At 55.0% G+C, this 20408-nt stretch overlaps 1 protein-coding gene across 1 annotated transcript in view; it reads left to right on the plus strand.

The window, feature by feature from the left end:
• The window catches only part of FGD6 (FYVE, RhoGEF and PH domain containing 6), a 66293-nt gene extending 46299 nt beyond the window's left edge, over positions 1-19994 (plus strand). Inside the window, exons 18-24 of the mRNA XM_078874074.1 lie at positions 2250-2394; positions 5502-5645; positions 6883-6985; positions 10651-10784; positions 12339-12464; positions 12843-12982; positions 14536-19994. Coding sequence (XP_078730200.1) covers positions 2250-2394; positions 5502-5645; positions 6883-6985; positions 10651-10784; positions 12339-12464; positions 12843-12982; positions 14536-14602 — 859 coding nt within the window. The 3' untranslated portion in view covers positions 14603-19994. The remainder of the gene's footprint in view (positions 1-2249; positions 2395-5501; positions 5646-6882; positions 6986-10650; positions 10785-12338; positions 12465-12842; positions 12983-14535) is intronic.
• Positions 19995-20408: the final 414 nt, after the last annotated feature.

The raw sequence follows: 20408 nt of genomic DNA on the forward strand, positions 1-20408 counted from the left end.
CGTCCGAGGGGAGAGAGAGAGCGAAAGCGAGAGGGATGAGGAATGCCGAGGCGCGAGGGAGCCGCCGCGGTCCCTTATTGAACCCAGGTGCGGCAGCTGAACGGCTAAGGAGACACAAAGCTTCTTTTGTGACCTCGAAACACGGGGGGGGTGGGGGGGGCGGCGACGAGAGTCCGCGGCGAACACCGGAATGGTTCGGTTGCGAAGGCGACGGTGGCAGCGCGTTTACCAAATTGAGATTTATGTCCGTTGTGGTTCTGCACGCGCGCCGTGGTGACTACCTCGCCTGGTATACAGGAGGTCGTGGGGTCGATCACGACCCTGACAACGCCTGGATATTAGGAGTTTGCGTGTCTCTCTCACCCTCATCATCATCACGGTGGCTAGGAGATGTTAACTACCTCGCCTGGTATACAGGAGGTCGTGGGGTCGATCACGACCCTGACAACGCCTGGATATTAGGAGTTTGCGTGTCTCTCTCACCCTCATCATCATCACGGTGGCTAGGAGATGTTAACTACCTCGTCTGGTATACAGGAGGTCGTGGGGTTGATCCCGACTCTGACGACGCCTGTTGCTGTGTATGTGGAGTTTGCGTGTCTCTCTCACGACGACGATGATACGCCGCTTCGTTGTGTGGCCCAGGTCGCTTCTGAAAAAGAGCGGCATAGCTCGGTAGGGGGCTTAGCTGCCAAAATAAAATAAAAACACAAATAGTTTAGTTTTAAATGTCGCGTCCGGAGGAGTGCGAGTGGTAAAGCGAAGACGTGGACGGACTTTGCGGCCGACTTTTACTGTTTCAGAAGGTGAGTCGAGGTCGAGGCCTGGGGCGAGTTCTGGGACGAGAGGCGGCGAGGTGGCCACGAGGCGCTAAGATGGCCACGGATTCTCGAATCCATCCATGCAGAGCCTTGAGCGTTACCGCGCACTCTTATGCGTGGCTTTTTGTCGTGTGTTGTGTGTTCCGGGTTTTTGTGGATTCCTACATAAGCTTCTACACTATGGGAACCTTATTTGCCAGTAAAAATATGATAATTGGTTTTTTACCCTTCTCTCTGGCAACAAAACTGACACCTTTTTACAAGGAGTCATGTTTGCATAGACCGCAATACCTGCAGTCATAATGCAAACAAAAGACATAACTCTGATAATGTGCACTGTCCTTGAAGTTGATTGGTCCACACCCGAGACAGCTTTCCTTAGAACCTAGTCTCACATGGGTTGGACAGTGCACATTATCAGAGTTATGTCTTTTGTTTGTATTATGACTGCAGGTATTGCGGTCTATGCAAACATGACTCCTTGTAAAAAGGTGTCAGTTTTGTTGCCAGATAGAAGGGTAAAAAACCAATTATCCTACAAAAGCTGTAATGCTTCATCCAGTAGATGGCATTACAGCGACGGATTCTTACATCCATCTGCGCGGAGCCTCAGAGCGTGTGGTGGTGGTGATGGTGGTGGTTTTCCTCCACGCACCACAAAGCCGCAAACTTCTCACCGCAGACGGAATTCCCTAAGCCCCCACCCCCACCCATAATCGCCCAGGAATGTCCTTAACGCTCGTGACGTCACTCCACATCGACCAGCCCCCCGCATTAATAATCATGAGCAGGTGACGTCCCCCAAATGGACACCCCCCCCCCCCCCATTCATAATAATTAGTGGGTAACGTCACTCCACATGAGGCCGAGGCGCCTCCTCCCCCCTCCTCAGCGTCAACTCACAGCCCTGACTACAAAGGCAGAACCCTCACGTCACGCGATCTCCGTGACGCTGTTGAGACATCGAAGTAAAAAGGACGTCACGATGAACGAGGGATTATAACCTTAAAATGAAATGGGTCTGTGTCACCGCGCCCTTACAAATTGCACACGAATTGATGTAATGAATGTCACGTCGCGGTCTGCTTTTCCATTGCAAGTTTCAGATTTACTGCAATACACCCGGTCCTTGGACGTGCAAAAGGCGAGTTTGATTTATAAACTACGAGTGAGATTACAGAAGAGATGGAGGCTAAAGAGAGAGAGAGATGGAGTGAGATGAGAGTGATGTAGGCAGCAAGATGAACGAGAGACGCGGCCCATCCGGCACTGACGTTTGTACCGATTCACCGACGCCTGCGCTCACCCGGTGCCTCCGACGAACGAATCGCCGGTGCCCTGTGCCGGATCTCCCGGCGCTCGTGACGGACGTGGGCTGACGATCGCCCTGTGACCCCCCCCCCCACCCCCCCCCCCTCCTCCGTCAAGCTCGGCGAGCGAGCGGGACGAGTGGCTGCTGGCGATCTCCCGCGCCATCGACGACTACACACGCAAGCGCATCTCCTTCACCCACACCTGCGGAGGCGCCGGTGGTGACGGTGGTGACGGTGGCGGTGACGGCGGCAGCGGCCAGGTGAGTCTTCTTAGCCGGGTGGCGGTAGTGGCGGTGGTGGCGGTGGTGGCGGTGGTGGTGACGGTGGTGGCGGTGGTGGCGGTGGTGGCGGTGGTGGCGGCAGTGGTGGTGGTGACGGTGGTGACGGTGGCGGTGACGGCGGCAGCGGCCAGGTGAGTCTTCTTAGCTGGGTGGCGGTGGTGGCGGTGGTGGCGGTGGTGGCGGTGGTGGCTGTGGTGGCGGTGGTGGTGGCGGTGGTGGCGGTGGTGGCTAGTGAACCCGGCGACCCCGAGTTCGATTCCTGCTCACGGCCAACACCACTGACGATGATCTGAACCGGTCCTGGGCCTCTTCCCCTAGGTCGACTCAGCCTCAAATGAGACAAAGGCGACTGAGCATGGTGCTGGCAACCCACCCCCTCGTGTGCCGTGCCGGCCTCCATAGGTGCTACTTGCTCACAGCACTTGCCCCAACAGTCTGTTAAGGCTACACGGGACGGCGGGGGGGGGGGGTCTTTGCCTTTGGTGGTGGTGGTGGCAGTGGTGGTGGCGGTGGTAGTGGCAGTGGTGGTGGCAGTGGTGGTGGTGGTGGTGGCAGTGGTGGTGGCAGTGGTGGTGGCAGCGGTGGTGGTGGCAGCGGTGGTGGTGGCAGTGGTGGTGGTGGTGGCAGTGGTGGTGGTGGCAGTGGTGGTGGCGGCGGTGGTGGTGGCAGCGGTGGTGGTGGCAGTGGTGGTGGTGGTGGCAGTGGTGGTGGTGGTGGTGGCAGTGGTGGTGGTGGCGGCGGTGGTGGTGGCGGTGGTGGTGGTGGCAGTGGCGGTGGTGGTGGCGGTGGTGGCAGTGGTGGTGGCAGTGGTGGTGGCGGCGGTGGTGGTGGCGGTGGTGGTGGTGGCGGTGGCGGTGGTGGTGGCGGTGGTGGTGGTGGTGGTGGTGGCGGTGGTGGTGGCGGTGGCGGCGGTGGTAGTGGTGATGGTGGTGGCGGTGGCGGTGGTGGTAGTGGTGGTGGTGGTGGTGGCGGTGGTGGTGGCGGTGGCGGTGGTGGTGGTGGTGATGGTGGTGGTGGTGGCGGTGGTGGTGGTGGCGGTGGCGGTGGTGGTGGTGGTGGCGGCGGTGGTAGTGGTGATGGTGGTGGTGGCGGTGGTGGTGGCGGTGGCGGTGGTGGTGGTGGTGATGGTGGTGGTGGTGGTGGCGGTGGTGGTGGTGGCGGTGGTGGTGGTGGTGGCGGCGGTGGTAGTGGTGATGGTGGTGGTGGCGGTGGTGGTGGTGGTGGCGGTGGCGGTGGTGGTGGTGGTGGTGGTGGTGGTGGTGGCGGTGGTGGTGGCGGTGGCGGTGGCGGTGGTGGTGGTGGTGATGGTGGTGGTGGCGGTGGTGGTGGTGGCGGTGGCGGTGGCGGTGGTGGTGGCGGCGGTGGTAGTGGTGGTGGTGGTGGCGGTGGTGGTGGTGGTGGCGGTGGTGGTGGCTACGTCGCTGCACGTGGCTCCCTGTAGTGATCCAGCGCTGCGGAGGCAGCAGCAGCAGAGAGGGGGGTTGGTGGATCACCGCATACACAGACGTTGTTGCGAAATTCCCGTCCAGTGGGTGTCGAGGAGGCGGTGCCTGACCCTGAGCTCGCCAGCAGGAGGCGCTACAGCGAGTGGATGAATCGCCATCTATTTCCGTTTGTACGGGGATTGAGCGTTGTCCCCTCTCGCAAGGCGTGGGCTTTTTTAATCAGTGCGCCCTGTTTTCATTTCACACACGTGATTAATAATAATAATAATTATGATCAAAATAAAGAACTCGTCTTGAAATGAAAACCCAATGCCAGGACCCCCCCCTGAGAAAGGGCCCTACTACTCAGTGTGGCTTTCTTCGATAAAAAAGGGAAATAATGATGACTATAACTTAGTATTAGATGCCCCCCGGTAGACTGCCCCAGGGAGAGCTAATGTCTGTGTGTAGTAGTGTAGTGTAGTTGTGTGTAGTGTAGTGTAGTTGTGTGTAGTAGTGTATAGTGTGGTGTAATAGTGTATTGTAGTGTAGTATATACTGTAGTGTAGCTGTGTAGTAGTGTACAGCAGTGTAGTGTATAGCAGTGTATAGTAGTGTAGTGTATAATAGTGTATATTGTAGTGTATAGTAATGTTTAGTGTAGTGTATAGTGTAGTGTATAGTAGTGTATAGTGTAGTGTATAATAGTGTAGTGTATAGCAGTGCAGTGTATAGTGTAGTGTATAGTAGTGTAGTGTACAGTGTAGTGTATAGTAGTGCAGTGTAGTGTATAATAGTGCAGTGTATAGCAGTGTATTGTAGTGTACAGGGCAGTGTAAAGTAGTGTATAGTGTAGTAGTGCTGGAGTCTTGCCAGGGAAAGGGAGGTCTGGACCATCACTACTCCACACGCTGCTGCCGCCGCGACCCTCGCCAGGACAAGCGGACTGAGAAACGAGCGAACTTCGTATTAGGAGTATTATTATAATAATACTAATGAAAATATGTCACCACCGCCCTTCCGTGGACGTTACCATCACCGTGTTATTGCTGTACCACCACCGTCCCATCGCCAGTTTTTTCGTCTTTTGTTGCGTGGCGTCTCTTTTTTTTTATACAAGACATTCAACATATTGACACCTTTTCCCGTGTGACATCCATCCCACGGTGTTGTACTGTACTGACACAGCAAAAAAACACACCCTCAAAAAAGACCCGTCAACAAATCTCCTTCCGTCAGTCAAACGGAGGTCACCCTCTGTAGCCCAATGCATCAAAATGGATGGACCACCCCCCGCACCCCCCCCCCCCCCCCACCAGCGAAATTCCAGCCAAATCCTGGGAGAAACCAGGGCCTTGAAGATGCGACAATGGCTGGATAAGCCATTTCTCTAAATTGCACTTCTTCTGGTCCCTACAGATCGGCAGTTTCGCATCGTCCGTGACGATGTTCACTCAGCCCCTCTGTGCCTTCGGTGTTCGTCATTCCCCCTAACATCCAAAAATAAGAACCGCGGTCTCCCAGAGTGACCGCAAACTGGGCGCGTTACAAATTCCAACAATTCAAATTATTATTAGAAACCCCAAATAAACTTGAACTTTAAACTTGCGCGTTCCCACCCCTCCCCCCCCGTCCTTCCCGCGGCCCCGCCGCCCCCTGCAGATGGACACGTTCCAGCGCTCCGAGTCCCAGCTGGGACACAAGGCTCCCATCTGGATCCCCGACTCGCGCGTCACCATGTGCATGATCTGCACCTGCGACTTCACGCTCACCTGGCGTAGGCACCACTGCCGAGCCTGCGGCAAGGTGATTCGCGACGTCCCTCACGGCGCCACGGTGGCTATGAGATATTAACTAACTCGTCTGGCATGCAGGAGGTCGTGGGTTCGATTCCGACCCTGATGACGCTTGTTGTATATTTGGAGTTGCGTGTCTCTCTCATTCTTCATTACAGTGGCTAGGAGATGTTGACTACTGGTTTGCCAGAGGTCATTGGTTCGATCCCGACCATGACGACGCCTGCTGCTGTATATTTGGAGTTTGCGTCTCTCTCTCTCTCTCCCCCTGAGGTTGCGTGGATTTTTTTCTCCAGGTCCTCTGGGTTTTCCCCCTCCATGTTTAGAATCGACGTCACCCGTTTAGAGTACTTGGCTGCTATAAATGTCCACGTGACGATAAGCAGCTTCGTTGAGCTGTCATTTGTGATGTCCAGTTCGCTCCTGAAAAAGAACTACGTAGCTCAGTGGGCCTTACCTGGTCAAATAAAAAAAAATGTTTATAGTCGATCGCGCGTTCCGCCCAGCCCCGCTCACTCCACGTAACGGTGAGGTATGACGTCACTTGAGGGATCGTCGGTGGACGTAGTGTAGCGGGTGTTTATCGGCAAGTCTGCTGGTGAATTGCCTCATTGCTTCGGTAGGAGATCTGTATGTTTTGGTCAAGCAAAGGGGTAGTAGGTCTTTGTTGTTCCGTATGTACTTGCTGCAAGATATAACAAAAAACACACATCTGTTTGCTTAGTTAGGATGAGGTCATTATTGACACGGGCGTGTTCTCTAATCCACATGTTCCTCTCAGCGTAATTCCTAGCACGCATCTCTCCACGCTGGGCGAATGAGCGAGCGAATGAGCGACCGTGTGAGTGGCTAAATGAATGGGCGAGATGATAGCGAGTGTGTAAGCGAGCGAGTTTGAGTTCGAGTTGATCTTGCGTGACCAGCTTGAGAACTCAAGAGACCCGGGGTAAGGAGAGGGCCTCCTTTGCAGGAGCGAACTGGGTAACCGACATGACGTAAAAATAAACCAACGGCGACGTTTAAACCGACAAAAGTCCCAACAACCGAGGGAGCGTCGTGCGGCTGGGACTGGCAATGTCTGTGCGCCCGCCGATAGCGCCGCGGTTACGCAGGAAACGGCGCAGAGATAAGTAACCCTCGTCGCCTGCTTGCATTTATTTCGCCCCTCCCGCCCCCCCCACCACCACGACCCCTGACCCACCGCACCACCCCCACCCCGTCGGTGTATTCTCACGGGGGGGGTTCAGATCATCTGCCAGGGCTGCTCCTACCACCGGTACCCGCTCAAGTACCGCAAGGATCGTCCAGAGCGCGTGTGCGACCAGTGCTATGCATCGCTCGGCAAACGCGGTCGGTGAAGGCCCCTACCTCTCCCCTCTCATCTCATTCTACTCCTCTCCACGCACTCTCCTACCTCTCCCCTCTCATCTCACTCTCCCCCCCTCCACGCACTCTCCTACCTCTCCCCTTTCATCTCACTCCATTCCCCTCCATGCACTCTCCTACCTCTCCCCTCTCATCTCACTCTACTCCCCTCCCTGCACTCTCCTACCTCTCCCCTCTTATCTCACTCTACTACCCTCCTCACACTCTCCTACCTCTCCCCGCTCATCTCACTCCAGTCCCCTCCACGCGCTCTCCTACCTCTCCCCACTCATCTCACTCTACTCCGCTCCACGCACTCTCCCACCTCTCCCCTCTCATCTTACTCTACTCCCCTCCACGCACTCTCCTGCCTCTCCCCTCTCATCTCACTCTGCTCCCCTCCATACACTCCCCTACCTCTCCCCTCTCATCTTATTCTACTCCCCCCCACGCAGTCTCCCACCTCTCCCCTCTCGTCTCACTCTACTCCCCTCCATACACTCCCCTACCTCTCCTCTCTCATCTCACTCTACTCCCCTCCACGCCCTCTCCTACCCCTTTCCTCTCATCTCTATTCCCCTTTACGCACTCTCCTACCTCTCCCCTCTCATCTCATTCTACTCCCCTCCACGCCCTCTCCTGCCTCTCCCCTCTCATCTCACTCTACTCCCCTCCACTCACTCTCCTACCTCTCCCCTCTCATCTCATTCTACTCCCCTCCACGCACTCTCCTACCTCTCGTCTCACTCTACTCCCCTCCACGCACTCTCCTACCTCTCCCCTTTCATCTCACTCTACTCCCCTCCACTAACTCTCCTACCTCTCCCCTCTCATCTCACTCTACTCCCCTCCACACACTCTCTTACCTCTCATCTCTCATCTCACTCTACTCCCCTCCACTCACTCTCCTACCTCTTGTCTCACTCTACTCCCCTCCACGCACTCTCCTACCTCTCCCCTCTCATCTCACTCTACTCCCCTCCACGCACTCTCCTACCTCTCATCTCACTCTACTCTCCTCCACGCACTCTCCTACCTATCCTCTCTCATCTCACTCTACTCCCCTCCACGCACTCTCCTACCTCTCCCCTCTCATCTCACTCCCCTCCACACACTCTCCTACCTCTCCCATCTCATCTCACTCTACTCCCCGCCATGCACTCTCCTACCTCTCCCCTTTCATCTCACTCTACTCCCCTCCACGCGCTCTCCTACCTCTCCCCTCTCATCTCACTCTACTCCCCTCCATGCACTATCCTACCTCTCCCCTCTCATCTCACTCAACTCCCCTCCACGCACTCTCCTGCCTCTTCCCTCTCATCTCACTCTACTCCCCTCCATGCATTCTCCTACCTCTCCCCTCTCATCTCACTCTACTCCCTTCCACGCACTCTCCTACCTCTCCTCTCTCATCTCACTATAGTCTTCTCCACGCGCTCTCCTGCCTCTCCCCTCTCATCTCACTCTACTCCTCTCCACGCACTCTCCTACCTCTCCCCTCTCATCTCACTCTACTCCCCTCCACGCACTCTCCTACCTCTCCCCTCTCATCTCGCTCTAATCCCCTCCACGCACTCTCCTACCTCTCCCCTCTCATCTCACTCTACTCCCCTCCACGCACTCTCCTACCTCTCCCCTCTCATCTCGCTCTAATCCCCTCCACGCGCTCTCCTACCTCTCCCCTCTCATCTCATTCTACTCCCGTCCACGCACTCTCCTTACCTCTCCCCTCTCATCTCACTCCCCTCCACGCACTCTCCTACCTCTCCCCTCTCATCTCACTCTACTCCCCTCCACGCGCTCTCCTGCCTCTCCCCTCTCATCTCACTCTACTCCCCTCCACACACTCTCCTACCTCTCATCTCACTCTAATCCCCTCCACGCGCTCTCCTACCTCTCCCCTCTCATCTCATTCTACTCCCGTCCACGCACTCTCCTTACCTCTCCCCTCTCATCTCACTCTACTCCCCTCCACGCACTCTCCTATCTCGCCCCTCTCATCTCACTCTACTCCCCTCCACGCGCTCTCCTATCTCGCCCCTCTCATCTCACTCTACTACCCTCCACGCACTCTCCTTACCTCTCCCCTCTCATCTCACTCTACTCCCCTCCACGCACTCTCCTATCTCGCCCCTCTCATCTCACTCTACTCCCCTCCACGCGCTCTCCTATCTCGCCCCTCTCATCTCACTCTACTCCCCTCCACGCACTCTCCTTACCTCTCCCCTCTCATCTCACTCTACTCCCCTCCACGCCCTCTCCTACCTCTCCTCTCTCATCTCGCTCTAATCCCCTCCACACGCTCTCCTACCTCTCCCGTCTCATCTCACTCTACTCCCCTCCACGCACTCTCCTGCCTCTTCCCTCTCATCTCACTCTACTACCCTCCATGCACTCTCCTACCTCTCATCTCACTCTACTCCCCTCCATGCACTCTCCTACCTCTCATCTCACTCTACTCCCCTCCATGCACTCTCCTACCTCTCCCCTCTCATCTCACTATAGTCTTCTCCACGCGCTCTCCTGCCTCTCCCCTCTCATCTCATTCTACTCCCCTCCACGCACTCTCCTACCTCTCCCCTCTCATCTCACTCTACTCCCCTCCACGCACTCTCCTACCTCTCCCCTCTCATCTCATTCTACTCCCCTCCACGCACTCTCCTGCCTCTCCCCTCTCATCTCATTCTACTCCCCTCCACGCACTCTCCTACCTCTCTCCTCTCATCTCATTCTACTCCCCTCCACGCACTCTCCTGCCTCTCCCCTCTCATCTCACTCTACTACCCTCCATGCACTCTCCTACCTCTCATCTCACTCTACTCCCCTCCACGCATTCTCCTACCTCTCCCCTCTCATCTCACTCTACTCCCCTCCACACACTCTCCTACCTCTCCCCTCTCATCTCACTCTACTCCCCTCCACGCACTCTCCTACCTCTCCCCTCTCATCTCACTCTACTCCCCTCCACGCACTCTCCTACCTCTCCCCTCTCATCTCACTCTACTCCCCTCCACGCGCTCTCCTACCTCTCCTCTCTCATCTCACTCTACTCCCCTCCACGCGCTCTCCTACCTCTCCTCTCTCATCTCACTCTACTCCCCTCCACGCACTCTCCTACCTCTCCCCTCTCATCTCACTCTACTCCCCTCCACGCGCTCTCCTACCTCTCCCCTCTCATCTCATTCTACTCCCGTCCACGCACTCTCCTTACCTCTCCCCTCTCATCTCACTCTACTCCCCTCCACGCACTCTCCTACCTCTCCCCTCCCATCTCACTCTACTCCCCTCCATGCACTCTCCTACCTCTCCCCTCTCATCTCGCTCTAATCCCCTCCACGCGCTCTCCTACCTCTCCCCTCTCATCTCATTCTACTCCCGTCCACGCACTCTCCTACCTCTCCCCTCTCATCTCACTCTACTTCCCTCCATGCACTCTCCTACCTCTCCCCTCTCATCTCGCTCTAATCCCCTCCACGCGCTCTCCTACCTCTCCCCTCTCATCTCATTCTACTCCCGTCCACGCACTCTCCTACCTCTCCCCTCTCATCTCACTCTACTCCCCCCCACGCACTCTCTCGCTCTACCCCCCACCCCCCGTGCTCCCCCCACGGCTGTCGCGAGTGACGCTGTCTCCCTGGCGGCGTGGACAGACGAGACGGTGCTGCTGGGGCGGAGTCCCCCGTCTCAGAGCCGCTCGCCGGGGGGGGCGCTGTCGTCGGTGCTGCACAGCATCACCCCCTCGCCCGGACGCAAACTCAAGAGGGTTCCCGCGGCACTCCAGCAGGTGCCAACAGACCCCCGCCCCCCACCCCCTCGGCCCGCCACCCCGCTCCAACGTAGCCCCTGTGAAGGCCGGCAAGGCGCACGGCAGAGGTCGCAACCGGGTAACCGATACCCGTACCCTACCCGATACCTGGCTACCCGTACCTGGCCGGGTACGGGTACCCGTTTGCGACCCTGGTGCGGCCGGGTACGGGTACGGGTAGGCCGTGAGTCACCGTTTGTCACTCATTTCCCAACGTCTTGTCTCTTCTCACAATTCAAGTTCCTAGAATCAACCGACCCGCGCCTGCAACATGGCTTCATCCCAGAGGTTGCAATCGGATACCCGTACCCTACCCGATACCCGACCGGGTACGGGTAGCCGGGTATCGGGTAGGGTACGGGTACGGGTACCCGGTTGCGACCCTGGTGTGGCCAGGTACGGGTGCGGGTAAGGAATCAAAATCCGTTTGCGACCTCTGGCGCACGGCAGACTGCGACGGATGCCCCGCGCGTGCAGACAGCCCATCCCGCAGGCGGACGGACGGACACCGTGCTGCGCAGACGCCCAGACGGACGCCAAGGCGAGGGCTTCCCCTCGCGCCAGCCCCACCGGGTAGCCGTTGACAGGCCGCTGGAGCGAGCGTTGTTAGCGAGCGCCTCTTGAGGGCCGGCACGGCCGGCGAGGGCGCTACTGTGCTGGCAACCGCTGCCAAACAGATGGAGGCACAAACGAAGAACGGAGATCCCCCGTGTACCCTGTAACAGACTGTCGGGGCAGGTGCTTCTTCTTGGTTCTTTCGGTAAAGTCACATAGAAGGGAAATAATAAAATAATAAAAATAAAACATAATAAAATAATTCTCACGACGTTTCGGCCACAACGCAAGCAGCCGTCCTCAGGTGAAGACGGCTGCTTGCGTTGTGGCCGAAACGTCGTGAGAATTATTTTATTATGTTTTATTTTTATTATTTTATTATTTCCCTTCTACGTGACTTTACCGAAAGAACCAAGAAGATGAATCCCTGCAGTCACGAAAGCTTTAAATCGGGGCAGGTGCTGTTAGCGAGTACCTATGAAGGCCGGAACGGTACACGAGGGGGTGGGTGGCCAGCACCACGCCCGACCGCCTTTGTCTCCCCAGTGGCGATGTTTACTACACATCGCACCAGGTACTTATTTGAGGGTGAGTCTACCTAGGGGATGCCCAGATCCGGTTCAAATCATCATTACCGGCGTTGGCCGTGAGCGGGACTCGAACCCGGGTCGCCGGGTTCATAGCGCAGCGCGCTAACCAGTACACATGCGCACACACACACACACGTGCATTTGTGCGTGCGCGTACGTGTCACGTGTGTGCCTGCCTGCGTGTGCGTTCTCGCGTGTGCGTACCTGCGTTATGTGCGTGCATGCATGCGTGTCATAACCACCTGCCTGTGCGCGAACACGTGCACGTCGCGTGCGGCGTGCTTGTGCGTGCGCGTGCCCCGCCCGTGCGTTTGCGTGCACGCGTGTCGCAACTGCCCGCCCGTGCGCGTGTCGCAACTGCCCGCCCGTGCGCGTGTCGCGCCCGCAGGTGGCGGGCACCGAGGGCTCGTCGATGAGCGGCTACCTCCAGCGCTCCAAGGACAACCGCAAGCCGTGGCGGCGCCTCTGGTTCGTGGTGAAGGACAAGGTCCTGTACACGTACGCCGCCAGCGAGGTGCGTGCGTGCTTGTATACATGCGTCTGTGCGTGTGTACGTGTGTATGTGCGTATGTTGAACATCTTAAAGCACCGTGCGTAGGCGACGGCGCTAATCGGAGGTGCGGGGGGAGGACAACAAACTAAACACAAAACGCAGTTCTAAAGAAATTGGTTTTCAATCTAGATTTATTTTCACATTCCTTCATGACCCCCTTCCATCTTATTGTTTTCCTCCTCCCTTCCCCCTTTTACCTCCCTCCTTCCCTCCTTCCCTTCCTCCCTCCCTCCCTCCTTCCCTCCCCTCCCTTCCTTCCTTCCCTCCCTCTACCACCATTACTCTCTTCCTTAATCTTCCACCTCCTCGTCCACCGTCTCCTCCGTCTCCCCGTGCCAGGACGTGGTGGCGATGGAGAGCCAGCCTCTGCTGGGCTTCACCGTGCAGGGCCCCACTGCTCGCGACTGCAGCTTCCAGCTCTTCCACAAAACCACGCTCTTCCGGGCCTTCCGCACCGAGGACAGCGCCACCGCACTCAGGTCCGGGGCATGGGAGGGTTGGGAGGGGTGGGGGGGGAAGGTGGCAGGGGCAGTGGAGAAATCGAATCGACAATCGGTAGAATAATCGATGACTTAAGTAATCGGATTACAGCCAAGCTTGAAACACCACGTTGGCTAGGAGATGTTAACTACCTCGCCTGGTGTGCAGGAGGTCGTGGGTTCGATCCCGACCCTGACGCCTGCTGCTGTATATTTGGAGTTTGCGTGTCTCTCTCTCTCATCATCATCACGGTGGCTAGAAGATGTTAACTACCTCGCCTGGTATACAGGAGGTCGTGGGTTCGATCCCCACCCTAAAGCCTGCTGCTGTATATGTGGAGTTTGTGTGTTTCTCTCCCCGTGGACGCTTGTATTTTTCTCGGGGCCCTCTGGTTTTTCCCTCCACGTTGAGAATCGTGCGAGTATTTGTAAACTGTCAATTTCCACTTCATTGAGCTATCATTTGTGGCCAGGTGATTTCCGAAAAAGAACTACATAGCTCAGTGAGCCTTTTTAACACGTAGGCTTTCGCGATCAATATTATTCATAATAAAGGTTTTTGGTTCTAGGTTTGAAGTTTCGTCACTGCAAGGATTATTATTTTTATTTTTCATCTACGTGACTTTACCGAAAGAACCAAAGAGTAAAGGTTTTTGGATTAGATCGCGTTATTTATAAATGTGTCGTAATCCTCCACCACCCGACACGGCCAAACAGTAAAAAATGTGTCACGTTTACAAAGGACAAAATAATTCACTTCTTTAGCCCACCGGTGTGTTAAAGAGCGAATCAACACCAAAGGAATATTAAATGATCTCAAACACAACTGTCGGCAGTGGCAGAGCATGCTTGTCAACAAGGACACTCAATTGATTTTGATAACGTTGAAGTGTTGTGTAAAACTAATTATTACTGGCCAAGACTAATTAGAGAATCCATTGAAATTGAGAGAAATACAAATAACTTGAATCGCTCTGACAGCTACAGGCTTAGTGCGGCCTGGAAGCGTATTATTAAATAAATACAATATATAATACAATTACAATTCCTTATGAGGGAAACAAATACCAATGAATAACAATTGAATGATTACCAATCTATATAATTACAATACCCTCCCCCTCTCCGCCTGAAATCACTGCACCTTATTGAATTAAATGATGACGTCACCCTGATGCTGCTCTATTTAAGACCGGGAGCAAGTGGAGAGCCTCACCATTCTGGCAAATCGCCCGATGAAGCTGATTGTAATTACCAGCGAAACGTCGTACTCACATTTTAAATGCTGTTGATTCTCTCTTCAACACACCATTGGGCTAAAGAAGTTAATTATTTTGTCCTTTGTAAACGTGACACATTTTTTACTGTTTGGCCATGTTGGGTGGTGGAGGGTTACGACACATTTATAAATAACGCGATCTAATCCAAAACCCTTTATTATGAATCGGTGAGCCTTGCCTGGTAAAATAAATATTGTTTAAATAGTTTTAAAGACGATGGCCTCGAAGGTTGACGATCGGACTGTCTCCCGGGTTTTCTCACCTTCTCCGCAGGTGGGCGGAGGCTATAAAGGCGGCCACGGTGCTGGAGACCGGCGATCCGCTCTCACCCCCTTTCTGATGCTGCGCCCCATGTCTGCGACTGCCGGCGGCTGGCGGTGGTGGCGGCGGTGGTGGCGGCGTTGGTGGTGGTGGTGGTGGTGGCGGCGGAAGCCCCGTGTCGGCCGGACGTTTCTCTCCCGAGCCTCGCACCGACGATTCCCCGCATCTCCGAGTGCAGCCGCGAGTCGGGGTATCACGATCAACGCGTGGGTTGGGGTTGAGGTGGGGAGGGTGTGGAAATAAAACTCAGAATTATTTTTCTTCTTGGTTCTTTCGGTAAAGTCAAATAATACAAATAAAACATAATAAAATACAATTTTATGATGTTTTATTTTTATTATTTTATTATTTCCCTTCTACGCGACTTTACCGAAAGAACCAAGAAGATGAATCCCTGCAGTCACGAAAGCTTTAAATCGAAATTCTTAATTATTTCCCCGGGGGTTTTTGTCGCGGGAGTGGACGGGTCGGCGTCGTGCGACCGCCGTAGGGATTCATGATAGCGATGCTGAGCGGGGGGAGTACGTGGGAGACGGGTTCAGGCTGTAATGTGTCGGCTGCAGGGTAGGCCCCAGGGTTTCCAAACTCCGTTCCTTGTGTCCTACCGTGCTTCCCCTTTCCACCGCTGCCCGTCTTCTCCGTTGAATCACGGGTGAAGTCGTTATACGCTTGTCGCACATACCGGATGATTGCTAAACACGTACCCCGTACCCCGCCCCCCCCCCCATCCCCGTCTTATTTCGAGTTGGCGCCGTCCACATCACGTGACGGTGCACGCAGTGCTGTCGACGTCACGCGGAACGTACACCCGCGCTCGAGGTCTCTGAACTTGAATCCGTGCTCTCTGTGGGCCAGAGATGAAGAAGACAAAAGTCCCCTGCCTACAGACGTGTCGCAAGTGCTGTTGGGGGAGATCGTGATGCTCGCGAGCACCTATGAAGGGTCACGTGCGAGTCACGTGCGATGCACACACACAGAGGAATCTCTTATTTGGAATAATTCCTCGACGTGTCACGTGAGGCACGCATGCACACACATACATGCACGCAGTACAGTCGTGTTCTCCTATAACGCGGTAGTAGTCGTATAACCGCGTTATGGGAAAGTCGCTTTAAAGTAAATAATGTAGGGCTAAAGCACAGTCCGCGATAACACGTGAGATTTGCACGCAGGTCGAAGAGAAACCGAGGCGTGTGGGTAGCATTTAGAAGCATCCAGCAGCATCCCAACGCCTTGTGCGACAAGGCTACGACGAGGCAGCCGTACAACCGCTCGTTCCTACTCGCGCTGCGACGCATTTCCGTTCGCTCGATCAGCGTCGTATTCACTTTGAATGCGCGTTATAAAAATGTCTTCCCTCCTCCATTCATCATCTCGTTATATCCAATTCGCGTCGTGAAAACGACACGCGGCGCTGTAGGAGAACAGACCGCATCTCCATTTTAATTTGGGTTAGCGCTCTGTGTCAACGTGGATCACGTTGACCAATCATCGGGCTTGTGCGGCGCACACAGCGACCGATTTGCATTTCGGAGGACAATTGGGCGGCCGCGTGATTGCAGCCGCTTAAACGAGCGACGGCGCAGCGGTTAGCGCACGGTGGTACGATGCTGGATGAAGGTTGTTTACTCGTTGAGTTGCGTGACGGTATGGCAGAGAGCAGGCCTCTCAGCTGTGGCATTTTAATTGTTTTTTGAGTTTGCGGAAACTATATCCGTTCACACTCGCTAGTGTTGTATATTAATGGCAGTATTTGCAGATTCAGTAAGGGAACAACTGCAGTATTGGATCGGCTGATGTTCCTCGTGTTAATATTAATATCACGTTCGTCGCAGAGATTTTTTCGGTAGATTTTTTTTCCCTGTAACTATTTGCCGGCGGGCGATCGTCATCATAATAACAATTTGCCATGTTCATTCCACCGGTGGATGAGAAGGCCTCCCCGTGCCGTAGGTTGCCAAACTCTCGCCGGTTGCCAAACTCTCGCCGCTCTGTGAAGTTCTAAGGGGAGTCGTCATCTCCGACATTGGACCGTGCGGTCTCGCTCGGCCCCGACCGCGTATGAACGAGCGAGAATACAGGGTGTTCTAAATAGATGGATCCAATTTCAAAGCAGTATATTTCACGATGGCAACATGGTACAATTACACAAAAAGTTACAAACGGTTTAATGAGTTATCAAGTTTTACTAACCATTTTATAAATGCTCTATGTGTCCTCCGCCGGCTGTACGGACAACATCGAGACGATAGTTGAATTCGTCCCAAACGCCTCTCTTCTCACGTTTTCCTCTGAGGTGCGTGGTCACCCTGTGCTCTTCCCCTTACATAAGCAGCCTGTTTCCTCAAATTGTCGGTACCAACGATGAACGCTCTTTGACATTGGCGGATCAATGCCAAAACGCCGTTGAAACGCACGCTGCACCGCAATTACGGATTCAGTCTTGCTGAACTGCAGAACGCAAAACGCCCCTTGTGTGTTGCGGGGTCACATCTTGCGAACGACTGAGGCGAGGGGCTGTTTGTGCGCTGGGAGAGGCATCGAGCGGTAATCATTTGAAACTCTATGCCCCTCCCACTCTATGCCCCTCCCACTCTATGCCCCGCCCTCTCTATGCCCCGCCCTCTCTGCCCCGCCCTCTCCATGCCCCGCCCTCTCCATGCCCCGCCCTCTCCATGCCCCGCCCTCTCCATGCCCCGCCCTCTCCATGCCCCGCCCTCTCTTTGCCCCGCCCTATCTATGCCCCGCCCTCTCCATGCCCCGCCCTCTCTTTGCCCCGCCCTATCTATGCCCCGCCCTCTCCATGCCCCGCCCTCTCCATGCCCCGCCCTCTCTATGCCCCGCCCTCTCCATGCCCCGCCCTCTCCATGCCCCGCCCTCTCCATGCCCCGCCCTCTCCATGCCCGCCCTCTCCATGCCCCGCCCTCTCCATGCCCCGCCCTCTCTTTGCCCCGCCCTATCTATGCCCCGCCCTCTCTATGCCCCGCCCTTTCAAGTGGTAAGAGTTTCATTCATGGGCGGTTCGTGTTTCCAGAGATCTCGCGATTTCAAATCGGGTCCATCCTTTTCAAACACCCTGTACGTTTCACGCGAGATCTAAAACGAACAAAAAAAAAACGAGCTAACGGGAAAATCTCGAGCGCAGTTTTCGGCTTCGTTTAGCCCACTCTGTTCTCTCGGGAGTTAAAACTCGAGGCGCGCGTTTCGGCTTCCTGAGCTCGTGTGTGCGATTACTTGACTGTGGAAATCGATGTTTGGCAGGTACACACTACAAAACGCGTACGAAGTGTCCGAATTAAAGTATTACATTTTTTTCTACATTCGCAAATTCTGAAGATTGTCATATCAGCATAACTTTGTGTTCAATTCTCACCAGGGTCCAGTGCGTTCCTAAATCCGGGCGCACACCTGAGCGGTCAGTTGCGCGAAACTCGGTTGCATGCAACTGAGTTGCGTACCGCGCGTGGGGCGTCCTCTGCAACGGGATTGCGAGCAGTTGCGCGGCGGAGAGACAGACTCGACTTCCAAGCGCCGATTCTGCTCGGCGGGTTATTTTTTTCGCGACGGATTTGATCGCGCGCTGCACATTTCCACGGCCGCGATTCTGACGTGGACGAGCGGAGCCGTGCGGTTACGGGCGTGGCCACGCACCCACGCTGCACAACTACTCGCTCGGAACGTGGACAAAGCGGCTGCGGGGGCAACGCTGTTTTCAAGTTTCACGTGGCGGTCTTGAAGAGCCGGTCTGGTTGCACGGACACTGACTGCTCGTGGTGTGGCCCGGACTTTAGATGGCAGCGTGGGTCGAGGGGCACGTTTCCAGTGTGTTCAGAATTCTCATCGCACGCCTCCCTGCCCCTACGCGTGTCTGCTCTTCCGTAGTCTGCTGTTCGTCTTTGGCCCTTTACAGCGCTCTTAAGTGCACCTTTGCTAGGTTCTTTTGATCTTGATAGTTGTTATTGTGAACTTTCGCCTAAAGTACTAACTACTTGGGCTCGTCTTAAGCAGCAGAGGTGGCGGGGTCCCATCACCATCCTGTGATCAAGGTGCACCACCGATGTATGTTCTCGTTTTAGCATCAAATGGGTAAAGGTGCGGTCCTGCAATTTCTCGCTCGTGCCACTGCTGGTCTCCATTAGAGGGGCTCCTCTTGCACGCTTGCCAGGCGTCTCTCGCAATAGGTGCGTGCGAGTGCTCGCGCCCTTTAATCCCCACCGCGCGCGACCTGCCGACCGACTAACTTTGGGCCGACTCGTTTATACCGCTGGGCGGACGAGAGACAGGGGAGCTTTTTGGAAACGCATCGTGAAGTGACACTGATTTAGAGGAAGGGCCCCCTTCCCTACAGTGTGTCGACGGTTATCGTCATTTTTTTTTTCACGTGGGCCCCAGAATGCCACATTGAACTGTGGGAAGTTGGCGATTATTCTACCTATAGTGCCTTCTAATAATAATTATAATATATAATTTCGTGCCGCTACCAAGTCTGTACCGCAGCGGCGTGGCATGGTTGGCGTGAGCCCTGACGCAAAGGAATTCATTGGGCCCCGTTGCAGTTTCACCGCCTGCGCACTCGATAGTCACGCCAAATGCCGCACCACAGCCTTGCCACGTGCGGCTGGAGGTGGCAGCAGTACAGTCCCTGGATTCGACCACGAGATCAAATAACAACCCCACGTCCCCTTCCCATTGAGACACATGGAGGAACATCGGCTCTTTTGCGAAGGTCACCCGGGTCACGTCGAGTTTATATCGTAAGGGGCCTAAAAGAGATGCAAATACATCGGTGCCTTTGGGTTTGCGGTGAGAGCTGAAAATGTCTGTCCCCTGCTCACGTCCGCGTTAGCCTGACGGCTGACCGGGCCCTCTCTCGTCTCCGCCGAGGCCAATCTGCACGGCAATGCGAACAACGAATCCCATTTGGCCAAGCTGAGAGAGAGAGAGAGTGCAAGTGGCATGTTTGGCAGTGGGCTCCGGTGCCAGGAATGGAATTGGAGGGGTTGGTGGGCCGCTCTCTCGCTCTCTCGCTCTCTTTGTCCAATCTCCCCTCCACTCTCTGCAACTTGGCACCGGGGGCACCGCCGCCCCCCCCCTCCTCTCTCCTCCAGTGCAGTTGCACCGCCTGCACACTCGTTGGTGCCACGCCACTGGGTGTCTGCTCGCCGTGCGTGAAGTTGCACTCGCGCGATCACGTTGTTTACAAGGGTAAAATATGAACGCTTCATCTAACTTAATTGTGTACAAAGCGCGTTTGAAATTAGCTCATGAAGAAGCACCTGGCCTGCGTGTATTTTGTTTGTTTGTTTGAACTAAAGTGACGTTCCAGTTGCAGTAAGCTGTTTCCGGGGGGGCAGTTGTTTTAAACGTGTAATAATACCTTTTTTAAAATATTAAAATTAAACTACACACAAACTCGGCACGTGTAGAGGTGTGGTTTGTTGCGTTTTGGCTGTCACGTCGCTCGTGCTGAGGTATGGTTTCAAAACATGGTCCATTATTATCAAACAAGGATTGAACAAAACGTCGAAAAGCCTGCAAAGAAGCATGGGTGGAACGCATTCTTGCAATTGCACTGAAGAGGCGAAGGAGGGGGGGGGGGGCACGTGGAGTAGACAACATACGCAGGTGAATTACACCATGAGCACGTTGGGCTGTGTACGGTGCAAAAGAGGTTCAACATACACGCAACTTTACATACCGTTAGGAAATTTGAAGTCTTGGTTAGAAGGAGACGTCATAGCAGGAAGGGGTCCATGGCCAAGACTTATCGCGGAGCGGGAGCTCTGGTGGAGCTGAACGCGTCCGAGAAGACGTGCAGCGGGGAG

Source organism: Lampetra fluviatilis, chromosome 38 (genome assembly GCF_964198595.1).
Source record: "Lampetra fluviatilis chromosome 38, kcLamFluv1.1, whole genome shotgun sequence".
Taxonomy (NCBI): domain Eukaryota; kingdom Metazoa; phylum Chordata; class Hyperoartia; order Petromyzontiformes; family Petromyzontidae; genus Lampetra; species Lampetra fluviatilis.